The 22,116-nt window shown below is 47.4% G+C and overlaps 1 protein-coding gene and 1 long non-coding RNA gene across 2 annotated transcripts in view; one reads left to right on the forward strand and one right to left on the reverse strand.

Moving 5' to 3' along the window:
- The first annotated feature begins 431 nt into the window (after window positions 1-431).
- On the forward strand, window positions 432-5,529 carry LOC310847219. Its single transcript, XR_014565672.1, has 5 exons — window positions 432-673; window positions 2,834-2,973; window positions 3,774-4,348; window positions 4,439-4,605; window positions 5,306-5,529. It is a non-coding gene; the product is annotated as an uncharacterized lncRNA (long non-coding RNA).
- Window positions 5,530-6,101: 572 nt separating this feature from the next.
- Window positions 6,102-22,116, reverse strand: part of KIF3B (kinesin family member 3B) — a 28,329-nt gene continuing 12,314 nt past the window's right edge. Inside the window, exons 3-10 of the mRNA XM_083744245.1 lie at window positions 21,499-21,600; window positions 19,292-19,414; window positions 17,504-17,622; window positions 17,236-17,349; window positions 13,825-13,930; window positions 11,304-11,482; window positions 8,467-10,086; window positions 6,102-8,005 (exon numbers count right to left, since the gene is read on the reverse strand). Of these exons, the coding sequence (XP_083600371.1) occupies window positions 9,996-10,086; window positions 11,304-11,482; window positions 13,825-13,930; window positions 17,236-17,349; window positions 17,504-17,622; window positions 19,292-19,414; window positions 21,499-21,600 (834 nt within the window). The 3' untranslated portion in view covers window positions 6,102-8,005; window positions 8,467-9,995. The remainder of the gene's footprint in view (window positions 8,006-8,466; window positions 10,087-11,303; window positions 11,483-13,824; window positions 13,931-17,235; window positions 17,350-17,503; window positions 17,623-19,291; window positions 19,415-21,498; window positions 21,601-22,116) is intronic.

The following is a 22,116-nucleotide window of genomic DNA, read 5'->3' on the forward strand; positions in this document are numbered from 1 at the left end:
GGGAGTGGACGGAGCGAGAGGCGAGGCGGTGACGGAGGCCCGAACAGTGGCCGGCGAGGGACAATCCTGTCAGCAGCCCTGTCAGGAGGCGAGGGAGGGAGACGGCTCGCTCGGGGGGTTTGAAGGAAAACAAGCCGCGCGGGCCGACGGGAGATGTAGTCTTGGCGAGCGGAGCGGGGAAGTGGAGGCGGGCACGCGCGGCAAGGGCGTCGGGGCTACAAATCCCAGAAGGCGCCGCGGCGGGGAGAATGCGCCCTCTCCCGCCCAGAAGAGGAGGGGGCTTCCGCTCCGGCGCTGGCGACGCTGCGGGGAGGCTGCCGCGGTGCATGATGGGCAGCGGCGCCAAGCGGGGAGGGGGAGGCCGGCAAGAGGCCGAGACATCCGGGTACTCGCGCGTTCAGCCCTCGTGTGAACGCGCAAACCCGTTAACGCTCCCAGCTCCCGCGTTGAGAGGCGGGAGAGCCCTAACCCTGGCCGCGTTATGAGGGGCCGGCCCACATGTCACGGAGGGGCGGCGGCAGTGTGGCATAATGGTTAGAGTGTCGGGCTAAGGACCTGGGTTCGAATCCCCTCTCGGCCGTGGGACTCACTCGGGGGCCCTTCGCTGCCTCTCGACCTAACCTACCTCGCAGGGTGGTTGTTGGGATGACACGTGGAGGAGGGAGAGAACCAGGTGCGCCATCTGGAGATGGGGGGGGGGATATAAATGCAATAAACAAAGAAATGGGGGGAGAGATAAGTAGCACCGCAGGCAGCAAACGCGTCGGACTCCCCCTTGCTGGGAACCACGGAAGGGAGAGGGCGGCTGGTCCTGCGTTCGAATCCTGCTTGCGGGTAAGGGCATCTCTGGGGGGGCTGCTTGCTGCAAGGATAGGGGGACGGGGCCTCGCTAAGGAGCCTCCCGGTCCAGGGGCAGCCTTTCTGCACCCCCAGGTTCTTAGAATCATTGTACAGTTTATTATATAAAGTCCGTGAAGCCTGCAAAGCTTAGCATGTGGAAGCGTGCATGCGTGTATGTTGGGCACGGGTGTGACGGGGGGTGTACCGAGAAATCGTTTGAAATGTTTGCAGGGATATTGGAAAACCGCTACAATGAGTTATATGGAAACTCAGCTAGGGGGACTCGAGGAAGTCATCCAATAATGATAATTGGAATTTTAACAGTTAGGATATATGTTTGTTCGTTTGTCTTTTTTATATGGTAATGTTTTTCTTTTATGTTTTAAATTTGGAAAATTAATAAAAAATGGGGGGGGGAATGAAATGTTTGCAGGGATTGTAATGGTTTTTCACGGGAGAGCCGAGGCAAAGATCGGTTTTGCAGATACGGTTTTGCAGAGATGCCACCCTGCAAAACAGTTACAATCACTGCAAAACCATCTCTGCCCCAGCTCTCTCCCTCTCCCTCGCAGCCACAGCCAATTGCCCAACAGCCTGCAAAGCACCAAGCTCCTCAGACGCTGCAAAAAACACCAATGGGGTTATTTACTTCAGAGTAGGGGGGTGGAAATCTTGCCCTGCCCCCACTTCTGTGCATGTGTTGCGCATGTTAAGGTGCGTAAGATGCTGCCTAGCTGCCTCTCAGACATGAAGTTCTTGCTCAGGAGTAAAGAAAGAGCAGATTGCTGTGCCCTTAAAGCCAGCCCTGCCTCTTACTTCTGCCTTACTTTCCCTTTCCCAGACATGAGGGTATTGCTTTTGTGTCCTAATAAATCACAGAGCCTATGACTTGCAGATCAGAAAGTCGGCTGTTCGAATCCCCGTGACGGGTGACCTCCCGTTGTTCGGTCCCAGCTCCTGCCAACCTAGCACTTCGAAAGCACACCAAAAAGTGCAAGTAGATAAATAGGTACCACTCCGGCGGGAAGGTAAACGGCGTTTCTGTGCACTGCTCTGGTTTGCCAGAAGCGGCTTAGTCCTGCTGGCCACATGACCCGGAAGCTGTAGTAAAGCGAGATGAGCGCCGCAACCCCAGAGTCGGCCACGACTGGACCTAATGGTCAGGGGTCCCTTTAGCCTTTACTTTTATAGGGATAAATGAAAGGAAGAAGATTTAACTGGCTGCCTTATGCTCTCCTATGGGAGAGGGCTGCATGGCCATCTATCACGGCTGCTTGAGTTGAGGTTCCTTCATTGCAGGGGTTGGACTAGATGACCCTCAGAGGTCCCTTCCAACTCTGATTCTGTGATCATCCCAAAGGTGATGCAAGTATTCCCTGTGCCGTGTACTGCCTGGGCAGCTTCAGTTTCCTGTGATCACTGAAATGGCTCAGTCCTTGTTTTTATGTGCTGTATTTGCTCTTTTTTAAAAAAAGAATTATGGTTTCTTTGACTATGAAAACCTATATACGGATAATCTATTTTCTTTTAGTTTGTCCTAGATTTCCAAAGCCCTATAACTTGCTCAAATTGTTAGGCAATTGGGCATATTTTATTTTTAGACCCCTCATCGATCAACTAAATTACACGGTTTCTTTTCATCTTTTAAATATATGGGACACTCCTAACAGTAGTTTTAAAGATGAAAAGGATTCAAATAAAACTTCCCCCCAAATGCAAGTGGGAGCAATTGGTAAACAAAACAAAACAAAACAAATACACCCCAAGGCTGCAATCCTACATAGTTATTAAGGAATTGGCCCCATTTGAACACAGTGGTACTTAAGAATGAAAGACTTTAAAAGCCTTAAACCCACAGAGGAACCTAGGATTAAGTTTCATGTAGCTCAAGAATGATCTGCTTCACTCAAATTTTTCAGTGCAACTAACGGGAATATTTGTTTAGCTATTTTTAAAAGTGCTGACTATGTTTGACGGACACATCTATCTTTAGGCAAGAATTGGAGAAAAAAGGAAATGGATGTGAAACAAGAATGTCTTGGTACCGCTGACCTGGTGGTTTATGGGCTCGCATGGGAAACGTCCGAGCGCGAACTGGAGGAGTTCTTCAGCAGATTTGGAGCAGTTCTCAGGGTCCAGTTATCTGGCGTAACTACCCTTCAAAATGTAACTGCATCAAAATGTAACTGCTGTTTGTTGTGGTTTCTTAAGAGATGTCACTTCACCCACTGCAAGAACGGTTGAAGTTACCCAAAAATAAATAAATAACCATAAAAAATGGTATCTGAGCCTGGTATCAGGAACAGAAATTTCTTTTTGGGAACAGGATTGTTGAGATAACATTTGCTGCCCTCGAACTTTTGTCTTCCTTGGCGCTGGGACTAAGTGGCTGTGGTTCACTCAGCCCATGATGGAAACAAGTCTTTTCTTGGGGGCCACTGAAGCAAGGGACTGGGACTGAGCAACTGCATCTGTTTCAGAATTCAGCTCAATTTGTGGTCTTAGTCCGTTTCGGTATTGAGTTTGGTCAGTTGAAGTCATTGTGGTAAAAAAAAGGAAGAGTTCTGACCTTTTCATGCTGGTAGCTGGGGTTGTTTGTCTAAATCTGAGTCGAGAGAGAGAGAACCCCGAAAGTTACATGGCTGAGTTGGTTTCTCGGCAGAATTCATGGAGTGGCTCTCTCTCCATTCTCTCCCTCTGCTGCTGCCAGACAGAATGGCTGTTGAGGGACAGAGGAGCCTGGTCTCTAGGCTGTCAGCAAGGGAAGATGATGAAAGCAGGATGAAACCTTCAACTGAAAATCATCAGACACTATTTTTCGCACTACTTCATTTTGAAATTCAACCCATGAAATAGCTGGGTAGAATTGGTACGTAATTGGTAGTGCAATGCCATTGTTGTTACAGCCATCTCATCTCTTCTCCTGACCCTAGGTGATGACTGATTGCAGATCCAGCCAGTAGAAACGGATCGGTCTGGTGAGATTTGCCGACTACGAAGCACAGATGAAAGTCATGGTAGAGAGGCTTGGAGCGCCACATTCGATCCCAGCTTCTGAAATAGAACCTCAAGGAAGTTTCCTTGCGATTTAAGCCAAAGTGTCACGTTAATCTCTCACAGTGTTTGTTCAGAAGCACAGATGAATCCAGAGATGGTTGTTCTTTTTCTCCCCATTTCTCAAAATAAGTAACGGAGTGTCTTCTAAGCTTGACATAAGTTCTGTTTCCGGTGTTTTTACTGCACAGGCACACGGAAATGTGTGATGTGTTCATAGCGGAAGGGCTTCTGTACAAGAGAGCAGATATGTGTGTACACAACTCTGCATGCAGTATGTTGGTTATTAAAAGAGCTAGACAAAAACATTTGTATTAATTAAAATCTAAGGACTGCTGCTTCCCAGCAAGGACCACCCTGCTGAGAGTCTGAGGGCCCGGCTCCTGCCTCTCCCCACCTGGCCCAGGGCGGGGCCTGACAGGCTTCATAAGGACTGCGGCTGCCCAGCAAGAGGGTACTGCTTCTTTTAAATTACTTTAAAATTGTTTTTTAATATAAAAAATTCCATAAATAATATTAATCTTTTGTTCTGCATTGGCACCAGCCAACTTCAGAGGAATTTTCAAATCTGAGGAAGGTGTGCTGGATTGCACCGAAGACATGGATGCAGAGGATATCTGTGAGCTTATTTGTCGGTTTGGAGAAATCATTGATGTCTTCATTGAATAACCTTTCGGAGGCTTTGCCTTTGTTACTTTTGCTGATGATCAGGTATCTATGCAAAGTGCCCTGGTCTTTTGCTGATGTGTGGGCAACTTACTCTTAAGTTCATGAAGTTCCTGTTCAGTTCTTATTGTATAGAAAAACTTAAGTGCAGCAGGCTCATGAGTGACAAGACAGACTAATTCTTGTCCTATTGGGTGGGTGGCTGTCACAGAAGCTTTAGCTGAGATTCCAGCATGGTGGGGGGCTGAGCAGGGGCTAGTAGTCAAGGGCAACCGTGTCACACACCCCCACACACACATTGCAGAGGCAAGCTCGACCACCGCAGACCCAGATGTGAGTAGGCCATAAAATTTGTGCTATTACCACGCAAAAATGACAATGGTTTGGTTTGGGGTGTGGGGGGAGAAATTTTAGGCACTGCAGGAAGTGGGTTAGTAAATTGCTCTCTGAAGCACCTCCCACCCTCTGCTTTAAAAAAGAGTTGAAGGTGAGGTTTTTGGAGAATTTTTCCTATCTATGGTGCAATTGCGTTTGGAATACCATGCACAGTTCTGGTGGCCTCACCTCAGAAAGGATGTTGCGGGGTTGGGAAAAAGTTCAGGAAAGAGCAACTGAAATGATCCATGGGATGGAACGCCTCCCCTATGGAGAAAGGTTGTAATCTCCGGGTCTTCTCAGTTTAGAGAAAAGGTAATCTTGCAAGGTCCCTCACTCTTTCCTCTTCTCTTCCTCTGACCTACCCCAGAGCCAGGAAGCAGCAATGCCACGATGAGCAGAACTCCTGTCACCCTCATGCAACACAGAGGACGTTACGTCTACCACAGCTCCCAAGCAGTGTTAGAAACTGGGAAAGAAAACAGGCTTGAGAAGCACATGCTTTTATGCAACTGTTTGAATGTTTCATTATTGTTGTCAGTCTGTTTTGAAGAAAGTTCCGTTTTCTGGAACCATACTTTTCGGTCTGGATAATTTTTATTCCAAGAGGAGCCCGCTTTTATTCATCCTATTCCTTCGAGCTGCGTAGTATTAATATCTGCATTGCAGAATGCTTCAGAGAGGTCTAGCACCCCTGGCAGGTAGCCTGTACTTAAATACGCCCAGCGAAAGAGGTTGTGGGAACCAGGTAATGTTTCTGACACTTTGACCACCTAACACACACGCACACACGTTCAGGAACTGGGATTAAATGGCAGAGTGCTGCCTCTTTCGTTGTGCCTACCTAACCTCAAACAGCAAGCTTGGAGGAAGGACAGGGTGAGGTTGAAAACTACCAGCTCCTGCTCCTTCTGAAATAATGGCCTCAATAACAGGTGGGAAAAGATTCACATACATGATTATATAATCATACTGGTTAAAAAGTCTGGTGGCAAAAGGGAACAGCAGGAACTCTACTGGGATCAAGGGCTTAAAATATGGGATGAGTTTAGAAATCTAATAAAATTCTAAGACTCAAGTTTCCCATCAATGTATGAACACCTTTTCCAAAAGAAAACCTGTGAATGTGAAACAGCATATGAAAAAAAGTAACTAAAAACAATGAGGAGGGGAAGGAAGAGGCTTTATTATTATTATTATTTTACATACAATAAATCCAATTGAATTTTTATTTATTACACATCTTTAGGAGCACTTTTACATTCCTAGACAAGAGAGAGAACAAGATACAAGCTGTAAGATCTATGGACAGAAAAGGAACTATGTACGACCTATTTCCAAAGGTCTGGGAAGTTTCTCAGAAGACAAGTTGCGCCAGTTAACGTTCATTCCACTGGGTACGGTCCCTGTGTGAGACCCACTGAAATAAATGGCTTTGCACCACTGTGCTGCTCTCATTCATTTCAGTCACACTGGAGTCCTACCCAGTGGATTGGATCTGCGGGGTCAAAGAAGGACAGATTTAAATCAACAAACACCCCATCCTTTCAGGGCTGAGCCACCAACACACAGTACAAAGGTGCTGAGCACCCACCCAGCTGACCAGTGTTACACAGTCATAGGATCATGGATGGCTCTTGCATTAGCTTTTCTAGTGTGTCCGCTGTGCGAGAACAGCACTCGTGAGATTTGTGGTTTATTTTTCAACCTCAGTTACATTGCCCTAATGCCACAAACAGCAGAAACGAATTTGCAGAGAGATTTATTTAAAGTGATTTTCTGAACATCTTGTGACCAGGTCTACAGATAACAGAACAGACTCTCCCTAGAAAAGTATTTGCCAACCTGGTGCCCCTCAGAAGTTCTGAGCTCCAGCTCCCAGCTGTGCTGGCTGGGGCCTGGAGGGACTTGTGGTCCAAACCTCAAGGGCACCACGTTGGCGATGGCCGCGACACATGGGGTGCACCTACCAGCTGAAAGGTTGGCACAATTCTGAGCAGTGTCCAAGAGTTTCACATAAAGCTTTAGAAGAAACTGCTTCAATGGTCGTGGACCTCAAGGTTTGGGCCCTGGACCTCAAGAGCTACTTTTGCTGAATTATGTTTGGGAGAGAAAAAGCTAATCCAATTATGCAGATCAAAGGAAAGACAAAGACATTGCAAGCTAGCTTCCATGGTTGCACTCGTCATTTTCTAGGCCTTAATGGGTTTCTCTTTCACGCTGGACCTCAGACAGGCAGATCAGCTGTATCAGGTTAATTCTGCCAGTTTGTCAGTTTTAGAGAAGAGCCCCTTGTCAGGAAAGAGGGGAGAGGAGTTAAGAATCACATTATAAACAAAGGGGTCTATCTGCTCCTGCTTCTCATTCCTCCCTCTTGTATCCTTAACCCAGGGGATTCTCCAAGCTAGCCTGGAGAAATCTTTGAGGCACTGGCCTGCCTACCCAATTCTTACACGTAAAACATCCCCTAGGATATTCCCCCTCTGGTTCTCCCCCCTGGACGTTTCCCAACAGAAGCCCAATGCAATGGCAGAACCCACAGATGCACACAGACGCTGTCCCTTTGCCTAAATGATTCTTTGGGTTCACAACCAGCACACCTCAGTATCTAAGCCGTACAATCCTTTTCTTAAATAACAAAGCAGAGGAGATCAAAACAACGGAGCTGAACCGGATGGGGGTGGGAGGCTTTTTGTCAAGAGCGGCCAATCTCACTGTGAAAGGGAGGTGATGCAGGTTCCCTCTGGCCAATGCAACAGCCAGGGGCCAGACAGCTCCACGGAAGTCATACTTTGAAAACAGAAAAACCGGCCTCATTCCAGAAACGTACAGCCCAGAATCCAAAGGAATGGGGCTTGTTGGAACAGCTCTGGGCTGGTAGGATGGCCTGTCTGGGTTGTCCTTACTCGCGTGGATGAGAAACCATGGAGTCAGTGCAGCTGGAAAGGACTGCTCAGAGAATGTTTGACATAAGGGCAACAAGGCAAAGGTCATACACATTTGAGAGTATTCCTATAACCAAGCAAGTTCTCATACATACCTACATGCACACTCGCACCCACAGCAGGGTCTAGGGCAGGGGTCTGCAACCTTTAAGACAAAAAGAGCCACTTGGACACGTTTCCAAAGAAAAAACAAACTGGGAGCCGCAAAACTCGTCATTATAAAAATAACTTTTTTGTCACTTTTTTTTTATTTCTTTGTTTGACCCCTCAGAATTACTCCTCCTCATAGAAATAAACGTTAAATTAACAAGTTACCTTTTGTGTGTGTGTGTTCTTCACTCCCCTTTCAATGCAGTGACCAGCGTACATGCCCCCTTTCAATGTAGCGGGCGGGAAGGTGACGTCGGGACGGTGCGTGACTAACACACGCACCGCCCCCATGCGACGTCACAGCCAGTACAGCGCCCGCCACAGTGGGGAGTGTCGGGGCGCACAATGCGCCTCCTCCCCTCGCTAGTATCCGCCCCGGAGCTGCGGCAAAGGTGTAAAAGAGCCACATGCGGCTCCGGAGCCGCGGGTTGCAGACCCCTGGTCTAGGGAGAGGAGGGCCGTTAAAACATTCAGAGAGGAAGCCGGTGGGGTGGGGTGGTGGGGGAAATATTCACAGTACAACAGTCAACAGCAACCCCAAAATAAAATATTAACAACTGAATTCTCAATATACATCAATCTTAAACGTACAAACTGAACCGTAAAACGATACCCGGAGGGGGCACCTTCTTCAGCCTTTTGACCTGGCCCAATTCAGCAGCAACTTGCGCCCCAAACACTGCACAGGGCAGCTTTGGAACTGGGGCGAGGAGAAAGAAGAGACTCGGAAGAAGCAGGACTGTTCTAGCACAAGCCTTGCCACTGGAACGGGCAGTGGTGCCTTCCCCTCGAACTCAAACCTTAAACCCCATTCCCATCCGACAGAAGTTTCGGGGCTCAGAACACTTTGAAAGATCCTACCACTTTGGACAAGGTGAGAAGCGGCGACTCTGGTCTGAAACAAGCCTCTGCTCACAAAAGGAATGTTGTGCAGCGTCCAGGAGAGCGCTCGGCCAAGGAACCGCTTCGGCTTCCACCCCTCTGCGGCGGAAAGCAAAACCAGCCTCGAGAAGTCACGAAGGCCACGCGGACAGTGGAAGACAATGAAGGAACTGCCGCAGCATTCCCTCAAAGAGGTGCCTGGTGGAGCGCACTGGGAGAAATCGGATGGCGAGCAGAGGAAGAGTGCTAAATGCGGAGCTGGCACCTGGCGCACAGCACTGACTGCTGCACAGAGTGGACCTTGCCGGCCATGGCTTAAGTCTCTAGGAGCTCCGCCTAGGACAACTCTTGCCAATCCTTGTAAACAGGCAAAGGATTTGTTAAGTTTCTATTGCTTCTGTTCCAGAGAAGAGAGAGAGAGCAGGTTTTCAAAGCCCTCCTTCGGCTTGCATTTCTAAAAGGAAACACGTCTAAGTAGCTGTGGGGTGCATTTTGCTCTCGGCTCCTCTGTGGATTGGAGGCACGTCCACCTGTACCCCTTCCCGCCCCCCGAATAAACCAAAAACCCTTCCAGTGGTGCCAGTCTTTCGATGGAAAGAAAGGAAATGGATCTTCTGCCACAAGTGGTCGCTTCTCAGCCTCACTTGATTATTAACCATCATCAAGTCCCAGAGTGCTGGTTCTGCTGAGATGGCTTTGGGCTCCATCCCAAGGGCAGGGAAACCAAGTGCAGCAAGAAGACTGTGAGAGGAAGAGGAGCAGGAGATGGCAAGGTGACACCCCCCCCCCCCCGGCTTCTTGTTGCATCTAACACTAATGTATTTTCATGCATTTCTGATTTCCTAACTAAAGTCTCTTTCCCCTTGGAGACCAAATGCCAGAGGGACATGACGGAAGTCCACCTGGAACATGCCTGGCTGGACAAAAAACAACAATAGTTCAGCTGCAGAGGGGGCCATCGCTTCATCTCGAAGGGAATCACTTTGGAGCCTGGCCACAGAGTCCCCTCCGAAGGTCCTTTGCTTGCCTCAGCTCTCGGAAGGCAAAGCTGCTGCACAGCCACACCTTAGCAGGGAACTGGCTTTACTTGGGGACCAGCCCACGAGACTGAGGGTAGAGCTGAGACCCAGATGGACTGGACGAAGAGCCACCCGATTTCCTTCCCGTTTTAGGCCTGGAAAACAGAAGAATGTGTGACGAACAAAGAGCTTCTCAAAACAAGCATAAATAAAGGAAAGCCATTTCGTAGAGCTGAATGATGAATTATTGGCTTCTCGTGGGACAATCTGCTTTAGAATTGGCTTATTACTACCAAACCTTACCAACTACATTGCTTTGGGATGGCCAGGCTGTTCTGTTTAAGACAGTGGCTCCTCCCCAAAACTGGACCACCTCCCCCTTGGTTCCATAAACTCGCCCCCTGTGCCCCCCACCCTACAAAAAAGCAGCATTCAGAACAGAAGTTTTCACAACCCACTAAGGATGATAAAAAGGTAAAGGTAAAAGTACCCCTGCCCGTACGGGCCAGTCTTGACAGACTCTGGGGTTGTGCGCCCATCTCACTCAAGAGGCCAGGGGCCAGCGCTGTCCGGAGACACTTCCGGGTCACGTGGCCAGCGTGACATCGCTGCTCTGGCGAGCCAGAGCCGCACACGGAAACGCCGTTTACCTTCCCGCTGGTAAGCGGTCCCTATTTATCTACTTGCACCCGGAGGTGCTTTCGAACTGCTAGGTTGGCAGGCGCTGGGACCGAGCAGCGGGAGCGCACCCCGCCGCAGGGATTCGAAGCGCCGACCTTTCGATCGGCAAGTCCTAGGCGCTGAGGCTTTAACCCACAGCGCCACCTGCGTCCCACCACTAAGGATGATAGCAGCACAATAAAGTTCAAAATAGTAACCATTTGCTGCACATTTATTCAAAATCAAATTAAAACCATTTAGTTCCATTAATTCAACAAAAGTGCTGAGCTTGATATCGTCATACCAACTTTTCAGAGTCTGATTGTCATTTACACCACCACCAACCCCTTCCGCCCCTTGCCTCTTAGCGTCTCCCAAGTAATCCCACTGCCCGCTTTGGGAACCACCGTTTTAAGAAAACAACCAGGTATCCAGCTGACAGTCAAGCAGTTGTTGCAAATAGTTTACCTTCAATGGCTGCTTTTAGAAAAGGCGGGGCGGTATGCTAAGCCTCTGCCATTTTCTCAAACATTTTAGAAAACCCTTCACCTCTACCAAATACTGCTTACTGTGCAGAAACCATCCCCTCAATTTAAGTGGTCTGGTGCTAACAAATTCAGCCTGAACTTGACTACCCAGGATATGGGCTTCCAGAATTTTTTTTTTTGTGTGTGTGTGTGTGTCTGCTCTCCTTCCAACGACCAAAGCTCACCTGGATTTTGACTTCTTGTTGGATGTACTCTCAAATGTGGAAGCGTCCACTTGTATCTCATCTTCTTCTTGCAAAGCAGCCTCGAGAGCCGCTTGTACTTTGGGGGCAATGGCTGGGCCCTCATAGTCCCGGGTGGTCCGGCTAGGCATATCCAGTTCCAGCAATACAATGTTTTCTGCCTGAGGGATCAGAACCAGGAGAGTTCAGTTAGGCACCTAGGCCCACAAGCCAGCAGACAACTTCATTGCTCACATGTGCTCTGTTTCGCAGCGGAAATCGGGCGAAGGTTCCCCCAATTGTAGGTAACGAAAGAACAGTCACAGGAACTCAAGTGGATTATACTTCCAAAAGATTGCAGAGATATTTATTAGAGAACTCAAGCTGTCCACAGCATTTTGACTTCAAAATGACCCCTCGCTATAAGTGGAATAGAAATCTCTTTGCTCCCGATAAAGACGACACACTGAAACGTGTTTGGCATCCTGCGTTTTCCAATAGCCGCCTTCATTTCAGCGATAATTTGACAGCTTGCCTCCTTTTTCTGGCTTCCTGGTCCCCCTGGCCCCGACCCATACTCTTCCTGCTCAGTAAGGCTGTATTACGTATTTATAGGAGGCCATCAGTATGCTGGGCATTTTGCAGAGAACAAGAGGCCAGGTCCCTTTTTTTTTAAGTCCTCAGCCAAGCAGAGGGCTTTGCTTTAGGAAACATGTTTTGCTATGCAGGGCATTGGACGGCGGGTATTGCAAGAAGTTGGGTCTGAGTGTCTCTATGTTAACTTGAGGTGGGGATTTCTTCCACAGAATCACAATACGGAGACAGTTAGCAGGGGGCTGAGTCGACCCACTGGTCGATAGCTTGGGCTATACTTTACCCATGGGCTCCTCCAATTTTACTCTTTAGATATGTTATGTAAACTCTGCTAATGGAGGACAGGGAATTAATGTAACATCACTTAACTGCTGCCAGAATTAATATTTGTCAAAACTGTGGGGGAAATGAGAATGCCATCCACGAGAGAATGGCTAACTAACATCTGGGACAAAGTATGCATGGTTAAGCTTGCATACATGGTGAGAACCAGAAAGAGTCGACAACAGTATTGAGAAATGGTGTGTTTTCACAATGTACTGGAGTAATAAGGTACACGATAATTTAAACCTATTTGTGTTACTTGGAATCTTCTGGTATTATTTTTTATATTTGTTTTTGGAGCAGAAATGTGTTCCTGTATGTTTAGTCTGAGATATCCCCTTCTAATTTAGTTTTATTTTATTTGGCACCTGTTCTTATACTTTCTGATACATACATACATGTAAATAAGATAAATAATAATTTTTAAAGAGAGCCTGGCTCTCCTACTGGAGGACAACCAAATATTGCATATGTTAAAAATTTACAGACGAAAATGTTTCGTGTGGAAGGGAAATAATGGCTTCCCCACCCCTGACATAGAGGCCTGTTGTGAATTGTCATGCTGCATCAGGAACCCAAGCAAACAGCATGACTAACAGGGAATTTTCTTGATGAAAAGTAGCAATCGGTGCCTCAGCGAAGCCCTGCAACCCTGGGCACAAGGCAGAGATGCACCTCTGGTTATGGGTGCAGACATGGCGTTCTTCCCGAAGACAAAAGCTGTGCACCTGAGTGCAACAAGCAGCCACCCTCCCAGCCCCCGGCCATTGCAACACTGTGCAGTGTAGAGAGCGAAAGGTGACTTATACTTCGAAGTGCTTCTTTTTGCATGGTGTAAATCTCCTGCCTAAACGTTTTAGCACCTCAGGTCTTTGAATTTGAATCTGAATTTTATTATTACGGTCACAGACCAGCTCCGGGTCACCCACAATATCAGGAAAATCACAAAACACAACAGGAATACACGGAATTGCAATTGGGCACAACAGAAACAATTCAGATATAGCGGCAGTTAAATTTATCAAATGTACCAGCCAATTTAGGGGGGTGGACATTTTCTTTCTCCATGTTTCCTGCTAAGGAGTTAATGTAGAAGTTGAATAAAGTGGGCGCGAGGACGCAGCCTTGTTTAACACCATGGGAGGTTTGGATTTCCTTGGATAAATGGCCTTGTCGGTCACACCTAACCCGGACCCGAGTGTTTTCGTATAAACTGCAGATAAGACACAGTAGATGTCTGTCTATGCTTGAGGCGCTTAGTTTTTCCCAAAGCCTATCTCGGGATACTAAATTGATTTAAAATCTATGAAAGCTGCGTAGAGGGATCCTCCTTTTCTTGAGGTGTATTTTTCCACAAGATGTTGGAGTACTAGGCCTTGACCGGTTTGCCCTGAAACCAGCTTGTGCTTCTGTAAGGACATGTTCTCGCTCCATCCAATCCTCCAGTTTATCACATAAGTGGGCAACATATAGTTTACTGAGAATGCTTAGGAGACTAATTGGCCCGTAATTAGCAGGGTCTGATCTCAGGTCTTTTGTCTTTGGGGAGATGGTGAGCTTCTCCCATGAGGAACCCTCCACACCATTCATCTGAGCGTGAGCTTACCCTGTACCGTGCTTCTGGGCGAACCATCATGGACATCTTAGCATGCTGGCTCAGGGGTCTCTTGTATCCCACAGCTGACACCGGCCTCTTCATCATCTGTTGATTCCTGGCGAGGGAAAAGGACATCAAGCCCACTGCAGGAGCCAGCCCCCTCCCCTCCACAAGCGGCCCAACTTCGGACCCACTGAGTCTCTCCAACCAGCCTGCAATTGCTGCATCAGGAAAATCTTGGAAGGGACCCCGAGGGTCATCCAGTCTAACCCCCTGCAATGCAGGAATCTCAGCTAAAGCATCCGTGGCAGATGGCCACCCAACCTCCAAGGAAGGAGAGTCCTAGCTGCTACTGTGCCCCTCCTGGCTGCCAGGCTACATGATGGCAGCTGCCTGGCAAGCCCAGGGCCAGCACCATCAGGAAACCTTCAGACTGGTCTTGGTCGCTAAGAGCTACCATGAGAACAAGGGAAACGGGGTTGATCCAGGGAGAAGAGGAGCGCCTATCCCACAATTTAACTGGGAGCTGCAGGAGTAGGAACAGACAGATGTGTGGATGCTGCCACTTGTATGAAACCTACCATAGCCAGAGTTCTCTCTGAGACCACGCCTGAGCTGTAGTCGTTTGAAAAAACAACAATGCAAGTGCTTCCGTCAGGAGGGCTTGCCTCTCTTTCATTCAAATATTTAAATATCATAACAACTTTTCCCACAAGGATTAATATGGGAAGGGCCTAATCTGCTCAGCTGTAGAGCACCTGGTTTTTAATGTTTGACGTTTTGTTTTGTTTTGATAAATTCTGTAAGTTACCCAGAATGGCTGGGGAAACCCAGCCAGACAGGTGGGATATAAATAAAAATTATAACAGTTGTACCTTGGATCCTGAACGCCTTGCGACTCAAATGTTTTGGCTCCCAAACGCCACAAACCCGGAAGTGAGTGTTCCGGTTTGTGAACGTTCTTTGGAACCCGAACATCCGAGACGGCTTCCGATTGAGTGCAGGAACCTGCTGCAGCCAATGGGAAGCTGTGCCTTGGTTGTCCAAGGTTTTTGGAAGTCGGACTTCCGGAACAGATACTGTTTGACAACCAAAGTATGACTGTATTATTATTATTATTATTATTATTAGTAGTAGTAGTAGTAGTAGTAGTAGTAGTAGTATTAGCTCCCAGTACGTTTCCAGGCACAATTCAAAGTGTTGGTGCTTACCTTTAAAGCACTAAACGGCTTTGGTCCAGTATACCTGAAGGAGCATCTCCACCCCCATCGTTCTCCCTGGACACTGAGGTCCAGTGTCGAGGGCCTTCTGGTGGTTCCCTCACTGCGAGAAGCCAAGTTACAGGGAACCAGGCAGAGGGCCTTCTCGGTAGTGGCACCCGCCCTGTGGAACACCCTCTCACCAGATGTCAAAGAGAAAATAACTACCAAATTTTTAGAAGACATCTGAATGCAGCCCTGTTTAGGGAAGCTTGTAATGTTTAATAGGTTTTAATGTTTAGTGTTTTGTTGGAAGCCGCACAGAGTGGCTGGGGAAACCCAGCCAGATGGACGGGGTATAAATAATAAATTATTATTATTATTATTATTATTATTATTATTATTATTATTACTACTACTACTACTACTACTACTACTACTACCTGCCTGGCATGCAGAAGGTTCCAGGCTCAGTCCCTGGCAACATCTCCAGTTGGGTTTGGGAATGCCCCTGCAAGGTTGCGGCCAGCCAGTGTAGACAGTAGTGAGACAGATGGACCAATGGTCCAGCTTGATATACGTGTCCTATGTTCCTCAATGCTATTTAGCTACTGCAAATAATCCTCCACCACAAACGCAACTAATCTGTTTCAAATACAACTATTCTGCCCTTATTACATGAATGCTTCTCCCCATGTAAAAAGAGGAGGAATCCAAGCGCACCTATGTTTTCGCTGGCAGTTCTGTTTGTGCAAGCACAGGCATGTCCTCCAGCTGGACATGAACCCACAAACCGGTATTGCCGCGTGTCTCCCTCAACCTGGCAACGGCAGAGCTGTCCCCTAGCCATCTACCCTACTTGCTTTTCCTATGAGGTGTACCCTGTGCAAAAGACGGGAGGGAAGTTTTTGCTTTCCTTATCGGTCAGCAGATCTAAATTTGCTGAGGGAGGCTTTATATAGCAAAGCTGTGTCAGCAGTTTCCCGACGCGGATCCTGGAGACACTTTAGACTTGAAAGGAACGGGCCCAGGAAGAGATCTCTCAATTAATATTTTCTTTGTTCATTACAAACACCATGCCAGAAGAGCTTTGTGTAGAAATTTGGAAATCTCCAGGGTGAGATATGCTGCCAGATGCGACTTCATTCTTCACTCCCCACAAGCTACACTTCTCTGCCTGCTCCTTTCCATCTGTCCTCAGCTGTCATACCTTGGGCCCTGCCTTGATTTTATCTTGCAGCATGTGGGTAAACATCCCAGCTGGGAGGATGAACATCAATGTGAAATGCAAAGCCGTTACTGTACTGCACACGGCATTTTGCCGCCTTAAGAGGCAGCACTGGGCAATCCAATGGTTTCCTTCTCCTGACCCTTTGCAAGTTGCACTTGCCGAGGATGCTGGCGATACAGAAATTCATGAAGGATAAAAGAGACTTTCAGAGGCAAAATGCCTCTCAGAACTAGTTGCTGAGGATCAAGGTCCTTGTATTCATTTTCAACTTAGGTCCAGGGTGCCTCAGGAATCACCTGAGCCCTTCTTTCCCTGCTCACTCACTGAGATCTGCCAGAGTGTCATTGGTCATCCTACAAGTCCTTTGGAACTCACTGCCACTAGAGATTCAGCAGACGCCTTCTGTGCTAACTTTTAAATGCTGCTGCAAACATTGCTGTTCTGTTGCCTTATGTAGGCAAAAATATGACCTTCCACAATGGTTAATTGATGTCTGCTTTTTAACTTTTTATGTTTTTTATTTTTTTTATTTCTGTAAACTGCTTTGACACAGGAGCACATAAATATTTGTCTAAATAGAAAAATACATTAGCAAGCTCTGAGCTAAATTCCCGCTTTTCGGCAGCTGGGGTTGCATCTGCAGAGCTCAAGTAGCGGTATTTACATCACAACATCATATAATATCTAAGGCTGCAGCGACCACCTTGCAGGATCAGAACCAGAGCTGCTGCCAGCCAAAGTCCTGCCTCAATCAACCTGAGCTGCAGAATGGTGGCATAGTGATTGTTGGGGCTGGAAAAGAAGTAGGGGAGCAGAAAGTCCGCTGCCCTTGGGTGAGCCACAAACTGAGAAAAATGGAGCTAAGCTTGGTTTTCAAGTCCAGAGCTGCAGGGAACGGGCCGGATGAACTGAAAATCTAAAGAGATAATGGAGGGTGTGTCCCCCTTTCCCCAAACCCTACAGCCCAGGTCAAGGGGGCCGCCAACTCACTCCAAGCGGGTGATGGGGTGCAGTTTCCACTGGTCCTCCTCCTCATCGAAGAACGACCTGTTCATGATCTTGTTTTTCTCTTCCAAGGGAATAAAGTTCTCAATAATCAGGTGCCTGCAGAGATCAACAAAGGGAATGTTGCAAGCACGCTCCAAGCAGCCTCAGTAAAAGTGAAATATTCGCTTTTCATTCCTGGCCAGCAGACAGCTTGCTCTGCAAGCCGTTCCCAAGCCCTCGAGAGCAACGCACAGCTGGCTGAAAAACCTACTTGAGCTTCAGCTCCCGTGTGAGCTCATTCTGGGTTTGCTCCAGCTCCTGGCGTTCTTTGATGTGCTCCTCCTGAAGGTCGTGGATTTCAGCCTTCACGGCTTGTAGCTTGGAAAAGAGCTGAAAGAGAGAGCCAGAGTCATGGGCTACAGCACAAACCGCCAAGCCTACCACCTCTGCCTCATGAGCGAGCGGCCGAGTTCTTGCACAGCTCCCAGTCACTTCAAAAGGGTTTGTGCAGGGAAACCTCTTGGTGGATTGTGCCCCACAATGGTATACCATAAGCTCAGGTTTTGGTTAAAAATAAAGGGCAGAGGCTGCTCAGTCTAGCTGCCTTCTAATAATAATAATAATAATAATAATAATAATAATTTTTTATTTATACCCCACCCTTCCCGGTTCAAAAACTGGGCTCAGGGTGGCTAACAACAAATTTAAAACACTTAATTATAAAAGCAGCATAAAATACAGTATAAAAACATGAATAACAATAAAATTCAAAATTCAAAAATCAGTTAGATCATCCCCAGGGCTAGCTGGCTGAATTGGTCCTACTTGGGCCAGGGGAGAATTAGCTGTGGGGTCTCAGAGCGGGTGATCTTCATAAAAGCAGAGGGGGAGGGAAGAGAAGGGAAATAAAAGATCAGACTGAATTCAAATTAAAGGCTAGGCAGAATAGCTCTGTCTTACAGGCCCAACAGAAGGAGGTTAAATCCTGCAGGGCCCTGGTCTCATGGGACAGAGCATTCCACCAGGTTGGAGCCATCACTGAAAAGGCCCTGGCCCTGGTGGAGATAGTCTGACTTCCTTAGGGCCCGGGACCTCTTAACTATGGTTATTCATGGACCTTAAAGTCCTCTGCGGGGCAGACCAGGAGATAAGGGTTTTTCCTTAGGAATTAGGCATGCAGAAATATTAAGTGAAAAACGAATCTTTGAAACTGGGGGTGGGGAAGATTTTTCAGCCCAAGGGGCCGTCTTCCCTTCAGGGCAAGCTTGCGAGGGCCACGTACCAGTGGAGGGCAGGGCCAGAGGTAAAGTGGGTGGGGCAACAAATGCAAATGTCACCTTTGTACAGTAGGCTAGCTTCTGCAAGCGCTCAAACAACCCTCTCTGCCCTCCATTCAGACAAGCAGCAGGTAATATCAGAGGACACATTTCAGTTTGGCTAAAACACTCAAGGATCCAAGCAGGGTCAGCGAAGGGTGTGGTCTAGGGACAGTCCCAAGGGCTTGGTAACGAAGTCCGGATGGCCACAGTTGGATTTCAGGCCTGAGGCTCCACAGCCCCGTCTGAAACCAACCTAGCAAAATATTAATTCTATTGCAGAATTAAAAACGAAGGTAGTACATGACTACATAGCATCACAACCGATTACGTATAATAATTATGGCTCATAGAACTAGTTAGAACCTGTAAAATTACAACAGCTTACCAGGTCATGCAAGTGGAGAATTTTCCAGCCGAAAACTCTGAATTTTAACATGCATCTGTCCAAAAGCTTTGCATCTCCCCCAAGGTCAAAGGGAACCGCTGGGCCTTATTCTTCATGGGGAGATGCAAGCTGTGCCTGGTTTGGGTGGGGGGAAATTCAGGGGGTATGATCCACTCTGACTCCTTTGAGACAATTAACTATTGCCTGCCCTAAAAGCGCAGAGAAAACTATCACATCTTAGTGCCTTGAAGATGGGAAGCCCAATTCTGGACTTGGCCACATCCATGCTTATTGCCAGAGCTCACATACAGTACCTGTACATACCTGCCAGCCCACCTCCAGGGAGGCCACTCACCTTTTTCAGTTTTTTAGTCTTGATATCCACTTCCTGCTGCAGGGAGCTGTAGGTCTCCTTCAGCTCCAAGGTCTCCTCGTCCCGACTCTCCATCTGCTGTTGGATTTCTCGCTCTCGCCGTTTCTGCAGGAGACAACAAAGATGACCTTTTTTTTTGGCCTGGAGTTCAGCGCTGTCAGGGTACATGCCATTCATTCGCAGGGGGTGAGAGAATTTACACAAGGCGTCACCAATCAATGCTGTGTATTTTTGAAGGATTTTATGCTGAAAGTTCACTTTGTTCCAAATAATTTTAAGGGGAAATATTGTGAGGCTCAAGAAGCCTGAACTTCATCTGGAATTGCTGAAAGGCTTACTGATGACCTTGGAACAGACTTTCAGACTGACCCCAAACCGTGTTTACCATGCACCACTAGATTCAATGGGCTCATTTCCAAGTACCCGTGCACTGGACTGCAGCCACAGAGTGGAATTCAATGTGGCAGTAAGAGGTGGATCTGTGAGCAGAATGAGGTCCTCTTGCATAATAGGATTTCCCTTCTCTCCTCCTCCTAAACCTGTTTTTGGTTTTCCACCAAACACCAGAGCAGATTCAGGGGACATGTAGGGCAGAGAGAGGGGCGTCCTGTTGCATAGGAAGACTTTGTTCTGCTTGTGCATCAACTGAGACAAATTCCACCCCTACATTCTAAGTCAGGGGTAGGCAACCTAAGGCCCGGGGGCCGGATCCAGCCCAATCGCCTTCTAAATCCGGCCTGCGGATGGTCTGGGAATCAGCGTGTTTTTACATGAGTAGAATGTGTCCTTTTATTTAAAATGCATCTCTGGGTTGTGGGGCCTGCCTGCTGTTTTTACATGAGTAGAATATGTGCTTTTATTTAAAATGCATCTCTGGGTTATTTGTGGGGCATAGGAATTCATTCATATTATTTTCCAAAATATAGTCCAGCCCACCACATGGTCTGAGGGATGGTGGACCGGCTCACGGCTGAAAAAGGTTGCTGACCCCTGTTCTAAGTTCTCACACCTTAAAGGAAAGAGCAAAAGTCTTGGATTTCAAAAGATGGGCTTCCTTTCTGCAAAGTGTTAATTGGCCAGAGGGGTTTTAAAGGATGGAAAAGGGGAAGAGTCAACGAAGAACGTAAGCAAAGTTCAGTAAAACAGCTTTTCTCATGCAGCTTCTTGAATTTCTTGCAGTGTTTGCATTTTACCAGATTTCAGCTGTTCTCAAAGTTTTCAAGCAATTAAGTTCATGAACATGTTTTGAAAAAGGAAACAGTAAGAGCAAAATCCGCTGAGAACATCCCTGGTACACTCATCATTGAAACTGAAAGGACTTTCAGAACAGCAGCATTAGCCGTGCTAAACAGAACTTCCATATACAGAGGAAGTATACCTTTGAATATCAATTGTTGCAGAACAACAGTGGAAGAGGGGGGATTTGCCTTCAACCCCAAATGCGCTTTGTACAGTGGTACCTCGGGTTACATACGCTTCAGGTTACAGACTCCGCTAACCCAGAAATAGTGCTTCAGGTTAATAATAATAATAACAATAACAATAATAATATCTTTATTGTCATTGCCCCCTCTCGGGGACAACGAAATTACTTTAAGAACTTTGCTTCAGGATGAGAACAGAAACCGGGCTCCGGCAGCGCAGCAGCAGTGGGAGGCCCCATTAGCTAAAGTGGTGCTTCAGGTTAAGAACAGTTTCAGGTTAAGTACAGACCTCCAGAACGAATTAAGTACTTAACCTGAGGTACCACTGTAGATGCATTTCCACTGTGGGCAACAGGATGCTGGATTAGACCAACTACTAGTCTGATCCAAACTGGTATATAAATCTAATAAATAAATAAATGATCCAGCAAGGCTCTTATTAAATTCACATTGCTGCTGACTGGATTCCAAAGGTGCTTGCCTAGGAAATGTTCCCAGTGGGTTCTGCCCAAATGTTATAGACATCCTTGATCCACGGCGGAATGGAAAAACGTGCTGTGAGCTTCCCAGGGCCACAATGCAGGGCAGTGGAGAATGTTCAGTCCTCCAAATATTGCTGGATTCCAACTTTCATCAGCTCCAGCAAGAAGGGCCAGTGGGAAGGAATAATGGGAGTTGTAGCCCAGCCACAGGCTCCCCCCCCCCCATTCTGCACACTCTGGGACCCCTGCAACCCATCTCAACGCATGCACTTCTCCCTCTCACCTGCTCAGCAATTTCCTGCCGCTTCTGCTCCAGGATTTTTTGCTGCTCGTTTGTGTGATCCACAATATTTTTCCCTCCAACAAGGAGCTTGCTTTCCATTGCCTGAAAAGCAGAATGGGAGGGGTGGAGGGTTCCAATAACCGAAGTCAGCATCTTGCAGAGCCTCACAATTACTGCTTTCTTTAAAATAAAATGGGTAGAGATCTCACACAGTTGTCTCATAAACCGTGCCTCCTTAGACCAAAGTTTGGCTTTTGGTTCCTGCTGCCCAGAAGCAGCTGTTTGGCCTCGCAGCATCTTTCAAAGGACTTCAGCAGAGGAGAACTGCCCCAACCCTGGAGATACCAGGGAGTGAGCCTAGAATCTTAAGATGTGCTCTACCTTTCCCCATACATTTCCCACGCTTACATGGCTTGTCATCCAAGGCAGCTGATTCCCTCAGTCCATTATAACGACTCTACACTTTGGCTGAAGATGGAAGACTGTTCATTTTTTGCATTTTCCCATCAGAGTTCTAGCTCTTCTCCCTACCTTTGGGAGGCAGTGAAATTGAGTGGGTGACCCTTTTGACAAGCGTACCCTGAGGAGATGGCCCAAATGGCCTCAAAGACTTCTTAC

This window comes from Podarcis gaigeae (genome assembly GCF_964106915.1).
Source record: "Podarcis gaigeae genome assembly, chromosome: 6".
In the NCBI taxonomy this organism is placed as follows: Eukaryota; Metazoa; Chordata; class Lepidosauria; order Squamata; family Lacertidae; genus Podarcis; species Podarcis gaigeae.